Source organism: Chelonia mydas, chromosome 19, assembly GCF_015237465.2.
Source record: "Chelonia mydas isolate rCheMyd1 chromosome 19, rCheMyd1.pri.v2, whole genome shotgun sequence".
Classification (NCBI taxonomy): Eukaryota; Metazoa; Chordata; order Testudines; family Cheloniidae; genus Chelonia; species Chelonia mydas.
The window spans coordinates 4604557-4627335 of NC_051259.2; the positions used below are offsets into that span (position 1 = coordinate 4604557).

At 44.5% G+C, this 22779-nt stretch overlaps 2 protein-coding genes across 2 annotated transcripts in view; one reads left to right on the top strand and one right to left on the bottom strand.

The window, feature by feature from the left end:
- The window catches only part of CSMD2 (CUB and Sushi multiple domains 2), a 563293-nt gene that overhangs the window by 7331 nt on the left and 533183 nt on the right, over positions 1-22779 (top strand). The gene's annotated exons all lie outside the window — the stretch shown is intronic.
- On the bottom strand, positions 476-18430 carry C19H1orf94 (chromosome 19 C1orf94 homolog). The gene is made up of 6 exons (XM_007060758.2): positions 17855-18430; positions 7932-8599; positions 6542-6711; positions 4392-4466; positions 2032-2216; positions 476-551 (listed from the first exon to the last, which is right to left on the bottom strand). Exons 1-6 carry the CDS (start codon positions 18118-18120, stop codon positions 476-478), a joined length of 1440 nt encoding a protein of 479 aa, XP_007060820.2. The 5' UTR covers positions 18121-18430.

A 22779-nucleotide genomic window follows, 5' to 3' on the forward strand; every position in this document is an offset into this window, starting at 1 on the left:
AACGTAGATCAGTATCATGGTTCCAGATACAAGACACAAGCATTTCCTCCACAGAATCAAGCCCCGTAGCTACTGAATGCCTGTGTGTTAATCTCACTTTGAATACACGACTCAAGTTATCGCCTCTGAAATTTGTGGTCATGATCCTTTTTATATCAGTCATCTTTATTACAGCAAAATTCAATTTTAAGCAGCTTAGGCATCTGTCATAAATAAAACATTTTTTTAATTATTTCTCTCCATCTTACCCCCCTCCCCCCCCCCCCCAAATCTCATTTGCTTCCGCTAAACAAAACTCTCCTCTTTTGGATGAATTGTTGTGTAGCTTTTTCTTTATGCACAAGTCATGTAGGCTCATTCTAGACAGAAATCTTCACTGTGGGAAATACAAAATAAGTCCTTATTTGACCTCAGAATTCCTAACAGTGACTGAAGCTTCAGGGTCTCCAGATGATGCGTCAAAAAGTTAGATGATCTAAAAGTTTATACCACTCCCATTGGAAGAGAAATATGGGTTTGTCCTCACAGATCCACCAGGTGTAGAACTAAACCTGAAAAACATTCAAATTAAATCCAGTTTCATTATGATTTCCTCCACAGTTTCCCCCCCTCCCCCCCCACACTTCCTTTTGAGATTGGTTTTTGAAATCTTGATGAAGGGCCAGATTTTTAAAGGTATTTACATGCCTAAAGATACAGCTAGGTGCTTTTGAAAATCCCATCTGCATTGTTAGATGTCTAAATACCTTTAAAAATCCAGCCCTAAGAGTCATAGGCCTTGTATAGATACTTGTCTCTTCCCCCTAAACTTTCCCACTCTTGTTACAAACAAGTGGTCCTCCAGCATTTTAACCATCATGTCTAGGGATGCGTCTATACCGCAAATTAAGGTGAAATGTAGCTGGTAGACATAGCCCTGCTAGCTTTAATCTAGCTAGCAAGGGTAACAGTAGGAGTGAAGATGCAGTGGTGTGCACCTCTGCATGGGCCAGCTGCCCCGGTACAAGTCCACCAGGGACCTTAGATTCATACTTGGGTTGCTAGCCCTTGCTGGGCTCCATAAATTCTACAAAAAATGGAAATTCAAAACATTTAGATTGGCCCCCTCTTGAAAAAGGGGAAGCATTTGTTTTCACAAAAGTCTCATCTAATTTTGTGCTATTCCTCCCACCCCACCCTGAATTTGGTGACTGAAAATTTTGTCATGACTTGAAAAATGTCCTAGAAATTCAAAACAACTTCCACCTCCCCTTTAATGTTCTATCATTATTTTGATGGATATAGCTGTGTAACCATTAACATTTTGTTTCCTGAGTAGTGACCCTTTACATTTCGAAGTCTGCCTGTGTGCAGGGATAGCTGTCATTTTTGCAAGGCAGGGCTGATGCTGTATGTTGCAGAGGAGACACACATACACTGTTCTCTCTCTTATTTTTGTTCTTACAACTTTCCCTTTCTTTAAACTAAGACTCAAAATGAATGGTTTTGTGTCTGGAAGACAACTCATCTCAGAACATGCAGTGAAGGTCAGGGGTGGAGCTGATGGGGCTGGGGGAAACTTTAGATGGAGCAGTTTTCCATCAGATGGTATAGTTTTGTTGAAATTGAAACGCTTTGCAGGAACATGGCAACTTTCACAATGTTTTTGTTGGAAAATAAATAAATTATTTTGACTTTTTTTAGATCAGGTAAAACGTTTGGTTTTGACTTTCATTTCATTTGTTTGGACTCATATTGAATTTTCTATAATATATTATAATGTTCCAACCTTACAGAAATGAAACAAGTGAACATTATCACAACAAAACGTTTCTGGATTGATATTTTTTGGAAATTCTATTCGGTTGTAAATTTTGACTTTTTGTTTTGATTGGGTATTAAAAGCAGTTTGAAAAGTTAGAAATTCCAGCTGAATGGAAATTCCATTTTCCAACTAGCTCCAGTCAGTAGCTCCATGTGGCTTTACTGTAACTCACCAAACCCTCCCATGATGTGCTATGAGAACTAGACCACACATCAGTGTGGACGTACCCATATGAATGAGAAAAATGATACTGCGGCCCATCACCCGCCATTGCTGGTGGATCACGTACGCTGCTAGATGGTTTGGAGGGGTTCCTCTGCTGGTATGAATAACCGGGCTGGACCAGAGGGATATAGTTCAATAAAGGGGTGTAAGGTGACCGGAAAATCTGCTGTGGATTGTATGGAGTTACCTACAGACGGTAAAGAAACAAAGAGCAAGAAGTTGGTGAAATAAAACCTTTTACAGCCTGATCTGTAGATGCCAATTGGAGCTAGAGATGGATGAAATATTTCAAATTTTGAAATGCAAAAATTATACTAAAAAGGGAAAATACTCTATGACATTTTTGCACAAAAATCCCCTCCTACTTTTTTTAATGACTGTGGGTCTCGTTAGAGTTTTGTTTTTTCTTGGGGGTTGTTTTTTAAATCAGTGAATTTTCTAACTTTGATAAAACAGGGACATTTTAAAAAGAAATTTATATATCTATTTCCCTTGCCCCATCACCATTTTTGACCAGATGAATTTAAACGTTCAACTCTTACTGATGTCCAAGGGGTTGAAAGTGAACTCAGCACCTCCCAAAATCTAGCACACAGGAAACTTAAAACATTATGACAATCAGCTGCAACTACAACAATAGGTATTTTTGCACCCATTCCTACAGAGGCCTTGCAAATGACACAAAACATGTCAAGGATATCAAAGCTGACAAGAGCTCCTCATTCTACTTCCTATTGTTCATCATACAAAGAAATCGTGGTGTCATTCAGATCTGATTCAGTTGCATTCAGCATGATGAAAGTGCTTCTCAGCCATCTCTCTGTTTGGAGAGAGAGTTGCAGTGATGTCTGCTATGTGGTATGCCCAGCTCTTAAATTTCGATCCGATGGGGTCTCCCCTTCACCCCACCCTCCTATAGAACAGAAGTGGAAGAGGAAAAAGCGGATGTGTCTGAGTGCTGGGTGGGTTGCATCTTGCTATAGAAGCCTCCTTATCTTGGAGAGAATGCCCGGAAGGGATTAGCTAATTTAGTGGCTACAAGGGACCCAGCTCATGTTTGCCCAGAGAAAGGCCCACAAGTTGGTGACTTGGTTCCTTTTCAAACAAAAGTGCCATCCTTTTTTTAAAGTCTTGTCAGTTCTTCGGAAGGAAAAGATGGAAGAAGCAAGCAGAGTCAAAGCATCGTACAGACTGTCTAGGACAGAAGTGTGTTTGCTGAAAAGTAAACTACGTCTTGGACAACCCCCTAAGTCCCATTAGCTTGGCAGGGGCGTTTATGCGGCATGGGACACACCGTTCTGTTTTCCTTACCTATAGCAGAGCCGGCATATGGAAGAGGGAGAGAGCCACTCCATAGTCCTTAGGCTGCAGTGATGACCATGGATCCACCATATGTAGAGATGAGAATTTAGGCTATTGGACCCATGTAGTCCTGACTCCTGTCCACCCCCAAAACCATCTGTGCCATCTATATTATTATTTATGAGCAGTTTTACTGTCCCAACTGAAATCGCGGCCCGCCTATGGTAGATGCTGTGCAGTTACAGAGGAAAAGACAGTCCTTGGCCAAAGAACTTGCAATGTAAATAGACAAGACAGGAGAAGGGTGGGAGGGGACACAAGAAAATTTATCCAAGGTCACAGAGCAGAGTTGGGATGAGAACCCAGGTCTCTGGCCGTCAAGACCAGGGCCTTAGACTACACTGCTACACCATCTGGTAACATTTCTGTAGAATATGGTTATACTCTTTTCCCCCCAGCCCCCTGGGATAATACTGTGGGTGTTGCAGGACACTGCAGAATTCTCCGGGACTGCTGCCCTTTCAAAGTGATGGCACTTTCCCTAATTAATGTGTTAGCTCCCCAGGCCCAACTTGAGAAACCAGTTTGGATCTGAGACCAGAAGCGCTGCAGTGACACGCACAAGATCAGCTCTGTTGAGACTCTCCTGGTGACATCCAAGCCTCTTACTGTCATAGCTTATCTCACTGCAGCTCATCCAGTGTTCTCCTCCTCATTCCTACATTAACTCACAATAGAAATGCACCATTTCATGATGCTGATTGTACCATTCTTTACAAAGGGAAAAAAAAAGACTTTCCTAAGTTAACACTAAATGGAGCATATACAATTGGATATTTTGGTTAGAGGTTTGGGGCCAGGCCCTCAGCAAATGTAAATTGATGTAACTCCATAGAGCTATGCTGATTTACACCGTCTGAGGATCTGGCCCCCAAATCTTTTTTTTTTTGCACAGCTATCAATGTCTGTTATGCCACATGACAAACAGCTCTGTCTAATTTTTGATGCTTAGCATCTGTGTTCTGCAAATGAAGGCATATTTATAACCATTTAGACACACCTGTCTTGAATAGCATCCTAGGGGAGGGTGTAAAGTCTGCTGGTATGGGATCCGTGCTCTCTGCTGATACAAACCCTGTTAAAATACAAAAGACATGACTGACTAGGTCTTATTTGTATTGTGCAGTACGCTCCTTTGTCTTTTCAAGGACATGCTATTTGTTCAAGGGAATGGAGGTCAGCTGAATTTAGTTAATATCTTTGGCCACGACTCTCCACAAGTCTAGGTTTCTTCTCTACATTACAGCTCTCTGTGGTAGATTCTGCGCTCTCCATCCTGTTTTGCAATGAGCTCAACTTCCTGTTGACCTCCAGGAGAGAAGGATTAATTATGCATGCAGAGGATAGCTAACTTGTCATTGAACGTATCAGGCGGCTGGCGAATGCCTATTAAATACAACTGTAGTTGATTACAGGGTGCAAAAGTGCACCCACAAAATGATAGGCTGGGTTGAGGCCAGTCAAAGAACTTAGTCCTAAGGATGAGATTTTCAAAGTGGTTTAAGGGAGCTGAGTGTTCAAATCTCGTTGAAATTGGATAGGGTGAGCCAGTGTGAACAGGCCAGAGGGATGATAAGACTCTGCCATACGGCTAGGGTGGTATCTAGTGTTAAATCTAACAGAGTGAGCTGAGGATAAGAGAAATGCAGAGATAAGATTGGTGGAAGGTAGGACATGACTGAAGAAACTATTCCACATGTTAAGTGAAAGGAGAAGAATAGAGCTGATTTAATTTTTTTTTTCTTTCTGGTGGAACATTTTTCCCTCACCAGAAAATCTTGGTACAGATAAATCAAAATATTCCACATATGTATTGAATGAGGCAGGGAATTTCAGGAAGAGAGAGGATGTTCTCATGGTTAAGGTAGTTAAATACCACCCTGGAAAACTGGATTCTATCCTTACCTCTGCCACAGAGTTCCTATGTGATGCTAGTCAAGTCACTTAAGCCACATTTTTCAGAGTGGGGTCACCAGTTGTGTATTCCTCATTTTCTGGGTGCCTGACTTGAGACCCTGGTGTTTGACTTGTAGAAGTGCTGATTAAAGTCAATGGGAGCTGTGCTTTGAAGTGCTATTTAGTTCTAAATACTCAGAAATATCAGGTCTTGGAGGTCTCAAATTGGGCACCCAAAATTAATGGATACTTTTGACCTTTATCGCAGTGCCTCGGTTTCCCATCAGAACCCCTCCCAGATCTTATAGGAATATTGTGAAAATGAATTCATTCATGTTTGTGAGGCCCCCTAGATAATATAATGATGATGAGCACAACAGAAAAGCTCAGGAGGAAATTAACATTTCCATCTTCAGATGTGGGCTGTAATTGTGTGCAGTAAATAAGGCCTGGGGCCACGCACAGAATGAGGAGAAAACAAAATATTGATTAGTTGCTCATTGAGTGAGCATCATCCATTCTGTGCACTGAATGAGGCCGGGATCCTGTGGAAAAAATAGTCAGTCATAATGTATACACACAAGGAGAATCATAGAATAGAATATTAGGGTTGGAAGAGACCTCAGGAGGTCATCTAGTCCAACCCCCTTCTCGAAGCAGGACCAACACCAACTAAATCATCCTGGCCAAGGCTTTGTCAAGCCGGGCCTTAAAAACATCTAAGGATGGAGATTCCACCACATCCCTAGGGAACTCATTCCAGTGCTTCACCACCCTCCTAGTGAAATAGTGTTTCCTAATATCCAACCTAGACCTCCCCCACGGCAACTTGAGACTAAATTAAGGTTGTACAGGCAACCCTAGTTTTGGCATCCTTATCTGTAAACATGGCGGTCGTATCAAAAATCCATTTGGGGATCCTAGCAAATGAAAACTCTAAACTGGTGCTAACCTAGGAATGAAAACGGGTACAAAGCATGGTCAGTCATAACTCACTGTGTCTCATCAATTCAGCACCCTCCCAGTGAAGCATGAACACCCCTGATGCACTAAACTCCTTGTTCTCTTTATGTTTTGTTTGCCACCCAAAGTTATCCCCCGTTTTTTCCCCCGAAGCGCTCAGAGTTGGATAGCAGTCCATTTCCTTTCAGCTCCTTCCAATGGTACAAAGCAAAAAGGAGGTTTAGAAGCAGTGGGGGCTGCAACCACAGGCTTGCCAGGCTTAGATCTGCTGCATGTTTATTGTTCTGTTACCTGGAACTGTGGAAAGTTTGAATGGTTTGGATAGAGCGGGGGCGGAGGATAGTTCAGACTGAGCCACACTGGCTGGTTTAAGGAGGTGGTCGTTGAAGTGGTGGCAAAACGCGGGGTGAAAACGTTCCCATTGTATTTGAGGTTGTTCTTCTCTGACGCTGCCGTAGTTACTATAAAACAAAAGGTGGTTACATGCATTAGTCAACAGACGTGCCGGGCTTTTCTTTGCTCCAGTGGATCAGCCTAACTTAAAAGGGTGTGCTTTGCCCACAAACAAAATTTACTGAAGATCTCCACTACTTCCACTGGCTACAATCTTTCAGTACTGAGACCCAAGTTCAACAATTAGCATTTTAAATTCTCTAATTAGTAGGACCCATCCATCCAGTCACGAGAGGACTTGGAATTAAATGTAACTGAGGGATAAGGATGAATGAAATGGTTCAGCTAGAATAAGAATGGGACAAGACCCTTTGCATTGCATTCAAAACCTCTTTAAGGTTAGGGGGGAAAACTGACTAGTTTTTCGTTTGCGTTAATTTTTTAGCATCTCTGGATTTCAATAAACCTAGACCAAGATTTTCAAAATGGATTACTGATGTTGAGTGCCCATCCTGAGACATCAGATACGGAGTTTCCGAGGATGGGTGCTCAGTACTTTCTGGCTCCTTTAAAGTGTCTTAAATTGGGCCACGAACAAATTATGGCCCCCAAAATACTTGAGTTAATTCTGGAAAGTCTTGGGCCGTAGGGGTTAACTCTACCTCACAAAGTGTGAGATAATGCATTATGAACCCAATCAGTGCCCATTGCAGTCAATAGAAAGAGACCTATTGTTTTCACTTGGCAGTGAACCAAACTCAGTATTTATCCCATAACCTTGATCATCTCAGTTTTGCCTACCATGAAAATGGTACCCTTGCTAATACATAAGGAAAGAGATATGTGCAAGATTTATTTCTGACCAGGCTGGCATCAAGTGCTGCAGATAGTAAGGCAGTTCCATACAAACTTTCAAGTTGGCTTCATTAAAAAGCTACCAGTCATATCCGCCAGTCCATGGGATCTCAATATTGGGGTCACCTCCCATCTTTTTAAGTGGGAGAAGGGTGTTGCATAGATCCCAGCTGGATGACAAGGAGGATGCTGGGAGTGGATCCCACTATGGAAAAGGTTAAGAACCACTGAGTTTGTCCCTTATGAAATGACATCTCTGTATATAGCAGCGAATGCCATACCTGTTGTCTATGGCTGCCCTCAATCACAGGGCACTGGACCCGACCCAGGGGGTCCCTTCCCATTCAATGTTGGCTGCATTTTAAACATCTCTTGCTCTACTTTATTCCTCCCGCCAATCATCCCCAAATTATGCTTCCCAAACACCCCGTACCTGTGTTCTGAAGTCCCTCAGGAACAGAGTCAGGATCAGTTTTTGAGCAGATCTTGGCAAACACTGGGAGCTGCTTCTTTGGCCCAGGGGCTTGGCTTTCTGCTGTTGTCGAAGGCGGAGGCACCACTGCGCTCTCCTTATGGGTGGGGGAACTGAACATGTTACTTGGTAGGTAGTCCTTGGTCAGCCTGGTTTCCTCCGCCACCATCTGGTTATCTGGCGCTTTGGCAGCCTCTGTGTGTTTCAGTGGACACGGCACCAGTGACTTACTGGTCTCTTTGTTTGAAGCCACTGGGTTACTGCTCCCATTGTCCACTCCTCTTGCATTCTTGAAGGTGCATTTTGCAGGGCGCAGAATCCCAGCAATGGTGGATTTTGTAGAAAGCTGAGCGTCGCAGAGAGACCTGAGTTTCATCTCCCTTTCTTTGCTTCCCATCATTGCTCGGTACATGCTTTCTACTGCTTCTGTTTCATCTAGCAACTGGTCCCTATCGGAAAGCAGGAAAAGGCTGTTGTTTGATGAACTCTGATTTAAAGTAGAGGCAGATTTTTTGCTTCCTTCTAAACCTTGCATATCTGTCCCGCTAATGTTCTCCTGGGTAAGACTCAAGTACTCCTGTTCCACCAGAAGGGAAATCTCATCTTTGACACAGTTCTGTTCCAACGATCTACATGAAAGAGAGAAATCTAACACAGTTAATGCACATTCAACAAGGATATCTGCAGACAACTTGGATGAAACACATTGTGGGAATGCAAAGAATTATTATGAGAGAGGTGCTTAAAGTAAATTCTGGGTCTATAAATATATTTTTGCTACAAAATGAAATCCAAGCCTTGTTTACAGTAGGAAAATGACTTACTGTTGACAATAGGGGTGTATGAATTGGTTGCCAAGCCCAATATGCTTGCAGTTTTGCAATATTTGCAGTATTGAGTTCAGCATCAGTTCACCTGGCCTTACCAGTTGTTAGCAGTGGGGGTTTTTCTGACAATCAGTTGAAAAATGGGGGGAGAGAATTGTCTCCGCCCCCACTCCTTTTTAACTGAAATTTGAAATGTTGATGAAATCATCACAATTTGGGGGGAAGGGGGCCACCACAAAGCCCTAGTATAGATGAAGTTCCACTGAAGCCTGCATTGTGTGGCTGTTTTTAAATGGCCGTCATCACTATAGTTTCATAATCACTAATGAATTTTGATCCTTCCAACACCCTTGTGAGGTAGGGACGAATTCTCTCCACTTTGCAGATGGGGAAACTGAGGCACAGGTAAATTAAGTGATATGTCCCAAATCAGAGAGAGAGTTCACAGGTAGGCAGAGAATTGAACCTAGCTCTTGGGGGCAGGAGCTATCTTTTTATTGTGTGTTTGTACAGTGCCTGGCACAGTGGGGCCCTGCTCCATGCCTGGGGCTCCTAGATGCTACAGTAATACAGATGATGATCTTTATAATAAAATTCCAGGTTTGTCTCGCTGTCTGGGTGCCACTCTGAAGCCAAGAATCTCTGTAGAGTCAGTGTGAAGTGATGGAAACCTCTAGAAGCATGTCAGAGAGCTTTTTATTGTTTAGAATATCACCAGGCTCAATCATCACTGGGATGGTCAGTCTAATACCATCCAATTTACGTTCTCAGCCATTTTTGGCTTTCATAGAATCATAGAATATCAGGGTCAGAAGGGACCTCAGGAGGTCATCTAGTCCAACCCCCTGCTCAAAGCAGGACCAATCACCAATTTTTGCCCCAAATCCCAAATGGCCCCCTCAAGGATTGAACTCACAACCCTAGGTTTAGCAGGCCAATGCTCAAACCACTGAGCTATCCCTCCCCCCACAGTTTTACGCAGTTTATGGATTATGCCTGTGTTACATCACAGACTGTCAGCTAGTAATAATAATGTCTCTAGAATTCCAGAGAGACAAGATGGGTGAGGTAATATCTCCCAGTCGGTCCAGTAGCCTACTATCCACTAGACTGTCTTTCCCTACCTTTGGCCATTTAGGGGACCAATACATATCGACTAGCTCCTTTGCAGAGGGAGTCAACTAATGGTAGAACAAATGTTTACTGAAAGCATTGGGGGTAGGTTAGAGGTCAGCGAAGGCAGAGTTGGGTTTGATCTTTTAGTGCAGCTTGCAATGAGATTGGCTTCAATGTCAGAGTCAAGCGGATGTTCTGAGAACATAGCCCTGAATTTGAAGTCTAATGGGAATACACAATCACCTGCTACATGCAATACAAATCTCTCTCTCTCAACACTCAAGTTCTTTATCCAAACTGCACACACTGGGTGCACAAAGCTAGGCTCCTAAATCAGTACTCTTGACCTAAAAGTGGTCTGATCTCCAGAGGAGCTTAGACTCACAACTCCAGTTGCAGTCAGAGATCCCAGTCCTAGAATGAGTTCCATGTGAATTCAATAAGTTTATGGAGGATAGGTCCATCAATGGCTATTAGCCAAGATGGTCAGGGATGTAACCCTATGCTTTGGGTGTCCCTAGCTTGTGTCTGCCAGATGGTGGGACTGGATGACAGGGCATGACTGACTCGATTTTAAAATCTATTAGGCCCGATTCACCATTGAGCTGCATCTTGTGCAACGACGCACACCAGTGCAAAGTGAGTATGAAATGCTCCTAAATCACAATGGTAATGTTTTACACCCATTCTGCCCTAGCGTGCTGTGTTACTATTTGTTTGTTTTGTGGCAGCACCTAGAAGCCCAGTCATGGGCCAGGACCCTGAGGTACTAGGAGCTGTACAAACACAGGACAAAAAGACAGTTCCTGTCCCACAGAGCTTGCAATCTATTGATGGCATATGGTGCAGGACAGTGGTGAAATGGGCACATTCATGGTCAGAAATTGGTTTCTTTTCAATAACTTTTTAATTATGGATCTTTCCAGGATGGTTGCCTGCTCACAATACTCCCGCCTTCTGTTGATTACTTGTGTGATGAGGGACCCAGTTTGCTCACTTATTACCAAATGTGATTAGTAACTTAATGCATAAACTGGTTATCCTTATTGGCTTGCGGAACGGGATGGCCAGGGTTATAAACATGTACATATAAATAGCTTGCAAACTTCTTAATCATCAATTATAAATTCACCTAATTATGTCTGATTATGGACTCACTATGTAATTATCAGAGATTTTAAACTGCCTGGCTCTTCTCGTCCGAAAATAAAATAACCAAGAAACTTCAGTGAAATACTGTGGAGAGAAACAGCTGGTCAGTTTTGGCGGGGGTGTTTTTGGGAGGTGGTGAAGTGCAGCCTAATATTTTTAAAAGGTATAACCTTTCTCCCCGCCTCTGACTTCCATTCCAGTTCAAAGCTACCTTTGCAGTACAGATTAGGGCCCTGACCCTGCAGTCATGTACACATGTGGTTTTACTGATGTGGTAGAGCCATTGGTTTCAGTGGGACTACTCATGTGAGTAAAGATAAGCATCTGTATAAGGGTTTGGTGTGTCAAGTACCCTGATCACATCCAGTCCTGTTGTCTTGTGGTCAATCCAGGTATCCCAGAATGCGCTGGGAGAATAGGGAAGGGTCAGTTGGTGCAATTCCCATCACACCTGGTGCACAAATGGGGCCATCAGAGGTTTCCAACCTGAGGCTTTTTCAGGATCTAGGTGCTACAATGTCCTGGGAAGTCTTTGATAAAGACAGGAAGCCAAACCTCAAGAAGGGAAGTAAATTTAGGAAAGGGGAGTGAAGGTCTGCTGGTGGCAAGGCTGTTCGAGGCAATTCGTATCCACATAAAGGGAAAAAATATCTAACATGGAATCCCTGCTGGTACAGTTTGCTGAGGAGACACAAATTGGTGACATGGTAAAAAATGGGCCCACTCAAACGTGTGTGTTATACTGTTAAATGTAAGGTTGTACATTCAAGGAACCAAGAATGCAAGTCTCACTTACTAGGATGGGGGGTATGTTTTGGAAAGCATTGACTGAGAAAAGCATTTAAGGGTCATGGTGGCTAACCAGCTGAACCTGAGCTCCAGTACATTGCACTGGGAGAAGAAAGATAGGTTCCTTGGACGTATTAGCAGGGCAATACAGAGCAGAAGTAGGCAGGCGTTAAAACCGTTCATTATGGTATCTTAGTGAGACCATTACTGGAATACTGGGGCCAGTTCTGGTGACAATACTTTAAAAAGGATGTCAACAAATTGGAAAGGATTAAGAGCTGCAAATATGATTCAACGTCTGGAAATCCTGCCTTACACTGAATTTCTTTAGTCACTTGCTGTATCTAGTTTCTCCAAGAGAAGCTAAGAGGTGATTTGATCATAGTCTAGAAGTACCTATGCAGGGGAGAGATTTCTGATGGCAGGAGGCCTCTTTATTATAGCAGACGCAGGCGTAACAAATTCCTGTGGGTGGAAGCTGCTGAGATACACGTTCAGACTAGAAATAAGCTTCATATTTTTAACAGTGAGAGTAATTGACCAGATGAACAGTTTATGTAATGGTGTGGTGGATTCCGCACCACTTGAAGCCTTTAAACAAGATTGTGATGTTCTAAAAAAGATGCTCTAGTTCTCCCAGAACTTATGGGGCTTGATGCAGAGATGGTGAGATTTGCTTGGTGAAATTCTCTGTGTTCTACAGGAGGTCAGACTAGATGATCATAACCGTCCCATCTGACATTAAAATCTACGAATCCATGTTGATCTCTGTGATGGTTTATCATTATCGCTGCTTCCAAATAAAACTTCCCCTTCCTTAGAACTATTTCAAGCATTCTTCATATGGCACATCAGTTCTCAGAACCAAATTAATGCAAACACAGAGGGAAAGTTTTACAGCCAGATTTTAAAAGTGGGGAAGAACTTGAAAGGTGTGGCCGGCCAGTGGATAGGGCAGTGGGCTAGAAGTCACCAGACATAGTTTATGTTTCCAGTTCTCCATTGACCTGCTCTGTGACCTTCGGACAGTCACTTCACCACATTGCTTCAGTCTCTCCATCCATAAATTGAAGAGGGTGTTGCTTTGATCTGTGGTTCAAGGGCCTGTGTAAGTGCTAGGTATTGTAAAGGGAGAGAGTCTTGTGTAGCTGGGACAGCTTAAAGGATCAAGCAAATATCATGAGCCAGCACTGAGAGCTGATGGGGTGAAAAGACACAAACGGGAAGGGAAACACCACCCCTTGGAAAATTCAGAGTTCTAAGGTGCTACCAAGAGTTTCCGTCTACTCTTGTATGACCCGTTCACCAATTCTTATCCAACCATCTGTAAAGAAATGCGGAGATGCAGACAAATCTTCAGTATCAGATGAGCGCCTCTAAATTCTGAGTGTAGCACGTAGTGTTTTTCAGTAATGCTCTGCATTTCTACAATGCCTTTCATCCAACAAGTTCAAATTGTACCACAAACGTTAAACCACACAACTGTGTCTGAAGTATTGTTTCAGTCATGTCTAAAATGCAGCCACTTCTGGAGTAGGAAATGCAGTTCCTGTTCAACCGCACCCAGGAATATTGCATAAAAGCTTAGGGCTGGAAGTGAAGACTGCCATATCCACCTGCAACTGCAGAAGAAATCAAGGGAGACAAACTCTGAGTATGTGGGTATGAATTTGCACACTAGACTTAAGAACACTAGTCATTCAAAAATAGAGTGACCAGATGTCCCGTTTTTAAAGGGACAGTTCCATTTTTGGGGGACTTTTTCTTATATAGGCACCTATTACCTGCCACCCCCGTCCCGTGTTTTGCTATCTTTGCTATAGTTGCTATCTGGTCACCCTATTCAAAAAGGTCCACAGAGTTTTTAATGCTCACTAGTGGCGAGGACCTCCAGCATTACAGTAATCCCTGACACCGTACTGGGATATTGGGTTAAGTATTGACGGAGGCCCTAAACCTGCAAACACATGCTTTAACTTTGCACAAATGAGCAGAGTCATTTACTCCAATTGTACACTCCCCCCCGCCCCCATGTACAATTAAGCATGTGTGTTTACAAGATCACAATCTTTGAGGAAAAACTGCCACCTATCCATCCAATCTCTGAGCAGCAAACAGTGTAGGATATCTGGTTTTTTGTGGAATATAGGACTCTGTGCATGCGAGCATGTGTATACACACACCGTGTGCATGGGCTGCTTGCCTTTGGCCTTCAGCTTAACAGCTCTTCAACAGTATATCATTCGCTCAGTAGTTCAGTATACATAACACCGAAAAAAAGGCAAAGTCAGTATAATCTCCCTGAATCAAACTACAGGTGAAAAATTGTTAGTGCTGGATGAGGACGCAAACATGAATCTCTACTGCAGTGTTTCAGGCCTCCTTTAAAAACGGTGGTGAAGGCCCATCCAAAAATGTGTGTTGCCACACACAAGAGTGTGTAGGAAGAAGAGAATGTCCCATCTGGTTTCAGTGCCTAAGTTGAGTCAAATTTTGACATCAGTGAAATATAAGACCGGTAAGTGCATGTGTACTCCACTGTCCTCTGCTGGATAGAATTGGAACTGATCAACTGTTTATCCTAGAGCCTATATGGCTAATGACACTGCTGCTTTTGTGCAAGTCATGGGGAACTTGTATGTTTTGGGGAGAAAGATCTGAGTTTTGTCTGTGCTGTTGCTGTCCTGTTTCAGGTGAACATGGTGCTGCTGTGAAGTTGCATGGCCACGGGTTACTTTTAATGCTAAAATACAAAAGCTAGAAAATGACCACATGTAGATATCCCACCGGATAGATGTAAAATAGCCTAGACAGGCAAACAGCTCCATGAGCCAAATGCAGAGCAGTGTCCTTTCAAACCTGAGAGGGTAGGAATGTTAATCCCAGAAGGATCGCCGAGGGGTTGGGAAGGGAGATTGTATTGGACATAGACCATAGTGACCCAAAAAGCAGAAAATGGAGAGAATCAAGGATCCGTCAGTGGGGAAAGCTCACACGACACAGGGAAGGTGTGTGTCAGGGAGGTGAAAGAGGAAGTCCTTTGGAGAGAGATGGATCCTCAGCTAGTGTTGTGTGATACTTACAGGGGTGTACAGGTATAACTGTCTGGCGCACCATTAGCTATTGGCTACAGCAAGAGACTGGAAGTCAGGAGGCCTTGGTTCTATTCCATGCTCTGCCACTGGGAGGACTTGTTTGTTGAGATTTTAAGGGGTTGTCTCTTAAGTGCTAAGGTAGTACAAATAATAATAAGGGGGCTTGGATACAATGCAAATTCTTTTCTGCAATATCGTCATAAGTCCTAGTGTAGCATCTGTAAAATGGGCTCAGCTTCTGTTTTTCCTGTCGTAGTACTCGAATGGCATCTATTACCATAGTGTCTGAGCGCCTTGCAATCTTGTAATGTACGTATCCTCACAACACCCCTGTGAGGCAGGGCAGTGCTGTTATCTCCATTTTACAGATGGGGAACTGAAGCATAAAGACACTAAGGCCCAGATCCGCAGAGATATTCAGGCACCTTTGAGGATCTGGAACCAAGTTCATGCCTGCCCTTGGGCAAATCAGTCTGTGGCAAAGAAGGGACTTGAAACCAGGTTTCCCAAGTCCTAAACTAGGGCCTTAACCATCCTTCCTGAGCCATCCTTCCTGTCTACCTCATCTGTTTAGATTGTAAACTCTTCAAGGTAGTGGACTGTCTGTTACTAGACGTGTGAAAACACCTAGCAAAATGGGGCCCTGATCTCAATTGGGTCTACTAGGTGTGGTCACAATATGAATAAAACAGAACAGAGGCTCTGGATGTTTCCAGTGACTTGTCATCCTCCTATGTCTAAATATTCCAATAACAAAGCCAGAAAGGTGAAACTGTTTGTTCAAAAGATTCCAGATGCATTTAAAATGAACTTAGCTGTGATTTGCATAAGTCAATATTTTAAAATAATTAAAGTTTGCTAAATCAAGCAAGGTCACTAGGACTAATCTTGGCCCCCAGTGTTGTTGCAGATGACGAATCAGGTAATACATGGACCTTTATTGCCCATCAGCATAGACTGTGAGGTTTTTATAAATTCTCTTCCAGGAGAACGGATCTCCTGGCAGTTGGATAAGGACACTTATACCTCCAGGGTCAATGGTAAAAATATGGCCCAGGTTGGAATCCTCTCCCTGTCCTCATTTGAGCATCAGTGTTAGTTTCGGAGAGATTACTCAAATGAGTAGAGCGAAGCAGGTCTTGGCATTTGGTCAATGGTAACCAAAACCTATCTGAAGGCAGATCGGTTATTACTTGTACAGGAACCAAGATCAGGGCCCCATAGCGCTAGTTGCTGTACAGACACAAAGTGAGAGACAGCCTCTGCCCTAAACAGACAAGACACAGGCTGTGAGGGAATGGGCGAGGTGACTTGCCCAAGGCCACCCAGCAGCTCCATGGTAGAGGTGTCGGTAGAACCCAGGTCTCCTGATTTCGAGGCTTAGTACACCTTGTCCACCGGCCCTCACTGCCTCTCTCATTGCATGAAAAGCAAGTTCGATGGGTATCAGTCCAGTTTCTGTTTGTTCAGGTGTCCCCCCCAGAAGCTCCACCACGGCTCTGGTGCTCTTGTGAGCGGTCACGCAGCACAGATGTAAAGGAAAGAGGGAGTATGGAACTACGCTCTAGTCTTCCCCTCTAGGTATGATAGTTTCAGGGCAGTTATGAGGCACTTTGGCAAGGGATAATGTTAGGTTGGTTGCCTTTGCAGAACTAACTAAACTCACTGCTAAAAAACAAAAATTCTGGTGCTTTAAGGGTCAATTTCATTTATTAAAATAGGGGAGGACTTAAAATTTAGTAGTAGTTTAATTCTGTTCTACACAGGCTCTTGTGCAGCCTTTCTCATCATCATGTCCGAGCGCCTTCCACTAGTGCATTAACTGTTGTGATGAACATCTGGCTCATAAAGACGCTTGGGCCTGCATTCTCCTTTCACTTACCCCAGCTGTGCACTGGAGACTGACTTCAATGGAGTTACTCCAGATTCACCTGGATGTGAGAGGAGAAATGAGCCTGATTGACTCTTCATGTCTTCTGGAGCCTACCTTCAAGATTTTAGTACACTTAGCATGCATGGGGCACTGGATTTGGAGTCAGGACTCCTGGGTTCTATTCCTGGATACATATCACCGATTCACTATGTAACCTTGGTTAAATCCCTTCCCTTCAGCCTGTTTCCCCATCTGTATAAAGGGAGAAATGATACTAACTCACCTTTTATAAAGCAATTTAAGCTCTAATGGTACTTATTAACTGCATCAGAGCTGGCTGGGCCCAGTCTGTGCGACCCTGACTGGTGTATTGCAGTTTTGCCTTAAGACCAGGACAGTTGCCATCCTCTGCCAATTCATTGCTGGGTTTGCAAATTTTACTTTTTGTTTGTCCCTCCCTCCCTCCCTCCCCCCCCCCCCCCGCCCTGCTTCAGGAGAATACTATAAATACTTCCCTCTTAAATTTGAAAATTGTACCTCCTTCCCTTCCAATGACTTACCCCGTGGAGAGAGACTTGGCAGAAAAAAGTTCTCTGCCAAATTCAGCTTTCCTTTGTAAAGATCTGCTGTTTACAGTATCACATTTTAATTTTCTGCTTTGCTCTTTTGAATGCTGCTTTTGCTTCTTACTGTAAATATTTTGATCTTTTTTTAAATAAAAAAGCTGCGGTGGGGAACTGAATGCAGCAGCTGCTTACTGTGCTTCAGAATTACAGATGTGGCTCGGCATCACAGGGCGTTTTGCATAGGAAAATGAACGTGTGGCGGGAGAGGAGATCATTTTGCCCTCTGGGTTGGTGCTGTGAAAATAAACAACCACGGTCCCTTATCTCACCCAGTCTGAGAGCTTACCTACTCTGTTTGTACACATGTTCCCAAAGCTACTACAGGGAAGAAAGGGTGTAAGAGAGGGGTGAATTTCCACTTGGAGTTGGTCAGTGATCTCCTCTCTGACATTTTGAGAACACTCACTCTTTCAGGTAGTTGCTGCCCTCTTCTCTGAGGGGTTCTGATGACAAGACTGGGTGACAGGTAGGCTGCAGGACTGGTGATGTTGACGTAGGCTGGAGCTCTTCAGAAAGACCTTGAACCCGTTTCCAGATCTCGTGACAGGCTTTGTCCAAGCTGTCTTGAGGAGTGTTGTGGTGGATCCAGATGTGTCTTGGGAAAGGTCCTAGAGGAAATGGGCCTTTGGGGCTTATCGTCGGACCCTGGAGCCCACTCCCACCTGTGAGCATCTTTCAGTCTCTTCCCACCCAGGGACCAAAAGACAACTTTTTTTTTTTTTTTAAACAAAGTGTTTTTGTGGGTACAGAATGGAATGAAAAGCAACAAACCATGGTAACTCGGTAACCATAGAACCCCTGCGGCCTGGCAACTGGTATGAAGGACGACAAGCGGAAACAGCTCTAGGGTTGCCAGCACCACCCAAAGGAAGAAGTGGAAGAAGGAGCCACGTGTTCCCCGCCAAGCAAGGCTGAGAGCAGCCTCTGGGACCAGTCTCCATGTAGTCGCCACTACTTCCAGACTCCATGTATTCTCAGGTCCATACATTAACCTTCCCCTCCTCCTTTCTTTGTTCTTTGCATTTAATGTACCCCTGGTGCATAGAGGGAGTTACCCCCAAGGTGTCTCCGGTGACGGTGAGGGGCCTCTCCTCAGCCATGTGTCCCTTCCCCTACCCCATATCAGGTCCCCTCCTTATCCTTCTCTCACAGAGATAAACTGAAGCAAAGAGACCGGAGGACTTACTTGGGAGAGGGTATGCATGTGTGGGATTCAGAACAGGGAGGTATGGATCTCTTGTCCTGCTGTTTACCTTTGTTTCTCCAATCCAAGGAACAGGAGCACAGCTAGCCAAGTCTCCTCTTGTTCTGCAGATGGGCCCAAGAAACAACGTTTCAGAATTTGCCAGCATTTGCGGGTGTCTGGATATGGGATTTTTGCTTTTGGAACTTTTTTTTTTTTTCTTAACGTTCCCTTTGAAGCATTGGGCACTGGCCACAAACTGATGCAGGATGCTGGGCTGTATAGCATGATCTGGTCCAGCAATTCCTGTTGCCGTGTGCTGACTTATGTTTGTCACCACGGCCTTTTGCTGGCTCAGCCTTGTGATTGCCACCCATGAAGGTACATCTACTACACTGCAGCTGGGAGCATGCTTCCCAGGGCAGGTAGTGGTACAGCCTGACAGAGGAGACAATCCTTAATACTGCTACAGCTAATGACGATTCTTCTTGCTCCCAAGCCCTGTTCCTGCTGATACGTAAGGCCATGAGGTGCGAGAATTATTAAATTAGGTTGTACCTGTGGACAGGTTTATCAGCTATGGTTAAAACACATTTTGGTTGGGGGAGAGCAGTGGAATCTGAGTGGGAAGAAGGAAGCCAGCACAGGCCAAGCTTCGGAAGCACTGGTTATATTTTGGCAGTTGTGAGTCCAAAGCCCCTATGTCTGTGTGTGCACCGTGTGAATGACTGTGCCAAAAAAAAAAAAAAAAAAAAGGTGGGGGAGGCAGGCAAAAGTCATATTTTTACATGTAAAACTGCCTTTGAACATCTGCAGGTGCAACACTTGGGCGTGGATTTTTTTCATTACTGCAGCTGTTGCACCTTCTTTTGAAATCTCCACTCCATGTGCAGTCTAATATAAAAGGTGGACTTTTCTATAATACATATGCAAAGGCACAGCGACTCCAGCCTCTGTATAAACAGAGATTATTTTATGTATGCGGCTGTTGGCTAATGCTTTATGCCCAGCTAAATGCTGCTCTTTTCACCCACAGCACCTGTGTTTGGTTAACAAAGTACACGTTGGGGATTTTTTTATTTATCCAAACACCTTTCATATCCCTATGGAGACTTGCTAATTGTGCTGCTTTTTATCTTGGAGAAACGTTCTAAGATCATGAGCCCTGATGAATTCTAGGACTCCTCATTCATAGCCACGGGGACTGTATATACAGGCTGGAGTGTCGTCTAGCAGCAGTAAGGGGTCATGGTGTCAGAACTCCCAGATGATGTCCCCAATTTTGGCACCAGTTCCCTTTGTGATCCTGGGAAAGTTCTTTCTCCTTCCTGTGTCTCTGTTTCCTGATCTGTAAAATGGAGCAAATACTTCCTATATACCTCCAGACAATCATTGTGAGGACTAACTAAGCCCAAGTCTACATTACAGACCTATATTGGTATAACTACATTGCACAGGGGGATGAAAAATCCACACCCCTGAGCGAGGTCATTGTACCCACCTAAGCCCTGGTGTGGACAGCGCTATGCCTCCCATTGACATAGCTACCGCCTCTTGGGTATGTGGATTAACTACCTTGACGGGAGAAGCTCTCCTGTCGATGTAGTAGCATCTTCATGAACGTGCTACACGAGTGCAGCTTCACCGCTGTACGTGAAGACAAGTCCTAACATTTGTAAATCATTCCAAGATCCTTGGCTTACAGATATTCAGAAATATTATGTTTATTGTTGTGTTTTGGGGGGAGAGGGTGTGTGTGTGTGTGTGTGTAATTATAGTCATTTACATGGCTTTGGCTCTGTTTGGGGAAATGATGGGATACAACGGGTGTTTTGAGCCTGGGGTCTGACTGTGGGTGGCAGTGCAGAGCAAAAATTCCCTGCTCCTTACTGGGTGGTTAGAAAGGCAAAATCCTGTGTCTAGTCTACTGTGGAAGTAATTTAGCAAGTCGTTCAGCTGCGTAGTGGAGGTTAAGAGCCCAGTTAACCAGAACACACACACACACACACACACACACACTCTTTCAGATGAGGGGCAAGTAAAATTAACCCTGAGAACCCTGGTAGGTTTCTGCCACAAAAAAGAACTTGTCTTTACTAGTCATGCCCATTACCAAATATATGCAAATCTTTTAAGAGAGATGGAGACCATATGCCCAGCATTGCTGTGAGGAAGACTTTTTTTTTTTTTTTAAAAGCAGTTGATTTAGAAAAAGATATGATTTTACTAAGCAGGAATAAAGTGGGATTGTATCTCTCCAATAACTTTATTATGCCTGCATATTGTTCTTGACCCCTTGCTAGTCGTCTTTGTCTCACCCTATAGCCTGTGAGCAGCAACCAAGTCACACATTCAGCTGAATGCAACGCCAGGGGGGTTTCTCAGAGAGAACTATCTGGGTAAGGGGCAAGGGATAGATGGAGCTGCGCAGTGGAGTACCCTCCTCTCTGATCCTTTTATATCTGGAGCCATGCCTTTGAACAATAAGGTCTATTTGAATAGGACACTGCAGTTTAAACAGACATAAAGCGACTCTTTCATGTACCAGCCCTGGTTGCTTTGGCTCTTGGCATCGGTTCCCGGTGGAGGGATTGAAAAGCAGAGGGGACAGAGTGAGAGAGAGGATTGATTCGGGGGTGGAGGGAGAGATGTACCAGCCCTGGGTATAAATGGTTTTCTAGCTGTCAGATGAGCTCATTCAAGGGAACCGTAACAAGTCTGAAGAAGGGGGTTTTGCAGCAAGGAACTGCAGCAAATGCAAAGCAATAACGTGGGGGGGGGGGATGGGTGGCTAGTTCAAAAACACACCCCTTCCCCCCCCCCCCCCGCCGCTTTAGAGGCGAGCCAAGGGAGGCAGGGATCGCAGCTAATTCTGGAGCAGCAGCGCTCACTCGCAGCTGGCATTGCAGACCGCCCAGTGGTGCCGCTGGACCGGCTCCCCCCCCCCCCGCACACACACCCCCACATACCCCCCCCCCCACACCCCATGTGTTGCAGCTTTGGAGGAGGTTGCAATGGGAAAAGCAGCAGCAGCCCTTCCTCTTTCGGAGTGGTGCATGTTCTGGATGCCAAGGCAGTGTGAGAGCCTCAGATCTGGTGTGTGTGTGTGTGTGTGTGTGTGTGTGTGTGTGTCCCTCCCCTCCCTTCTCGAGGCGTGTCTCTCTGCCTTTCCCATGCACCCGCGCCCCCTTCTCCGGGGGGAGGCAAAACCTTCAGCTAGGGCCCCCCACCTCGGATCTAGTCCTGTCCCTTCGGCGCGGAAGGCTGAGCGGAATCCCCAGATACCTGGGGGGGGGGGGGGGTCTCTTGCGTTTGCCCAAAGAGACTGAGCTTTAAAACTGTGTGAATGCAAAAGGGGGCAAAGGTGTGTGGGCTTTCTAATGTCTGGTGTGTCGCGGACGAGCCCCCACGGAGCTGAACACCATTGCGAAGTGCCTGAATGTGGCTTTAACAGGCTGGATTTTTTTTTTTATTTGCATGCAACCGTAGGGGCAAATGTGCTAGTCCATGCAAAAAAAAATAAAAAATAAAAAAAAAAAATAAAAAAAAAGCCAAAACCTTCCTCCTGCCAGCTCTGCAAAGCAGCAGCCCAGTGAGAAGAAGCATGCGCTGATTTGGGAAGAGGTGACGCAAAGTCCCCCCCCCCCCCCCCCCCCCCCGGTCTCCAAAAACATTTCCCCGTCTCCTCCGCTACAATCAGTCCCACCTGTCAGAACCTAATCTCTTCCCAGGAACACATGGTACTGGGAAAAGTAACAATTGCAAAGCGGGGAGCTTTCTCTGGGAGGTGTCTCCCCCCCAGCCCCCCCCAGCCTTGCAATCCCGCTTGTGTTTGTAACGCAATTTCCTTGGTCATGAAAAGTGTCCATGTCATCAAGGTGTTTACACAGCCCCCCAAAAAGACGGGGGGGGGGGCGTGGGAATTCTGGATGATGCATGCAAGATTTATTCTAGCGGATATGTGAACGCCAAGGAGAGCTGCCGATTGGACATCATATCTGTGTATTAAGAGGAATCTGCGGGAATTGCTTCTCTAAAGGAGAAGAGACCTGGGGTGGGTATTAAAATGAACAAATAAAGGGGATCCTAAAACATAATGTGTTGTTTGTTGTTTCTGGGAGGATGGAGGGAAGGGGGGGTAATAGTGG

What these genes read in the sequence shown, in the direction of transcription:
- C19H1orf94 (XM_007060758.2), bottom strand. Translation starts at nt 18,120, where the DNA reads ATGCTCACAGGTGGGAGTGGGCTCCAGGGTCCGACGATAAGCCCCAAA. An exon ending in GGCAGCAACTACCTGAAAGA is followed by an intron (nt 8,600 to 17,854) that starts GTGAGTGTTCTC and finishes TCTTTCATGTAG; the next exon opens with ATCGTTGGAACAGAACTGTG. An exon ending in CATTTTTCTCATTCATATGG is followed by an intron (nt 552 to 2,031) that starts GTACGTCCACAC and finishes AATGTTTTTCAG; the next exon opens with GTTTAGTTCTACACCTGGTG.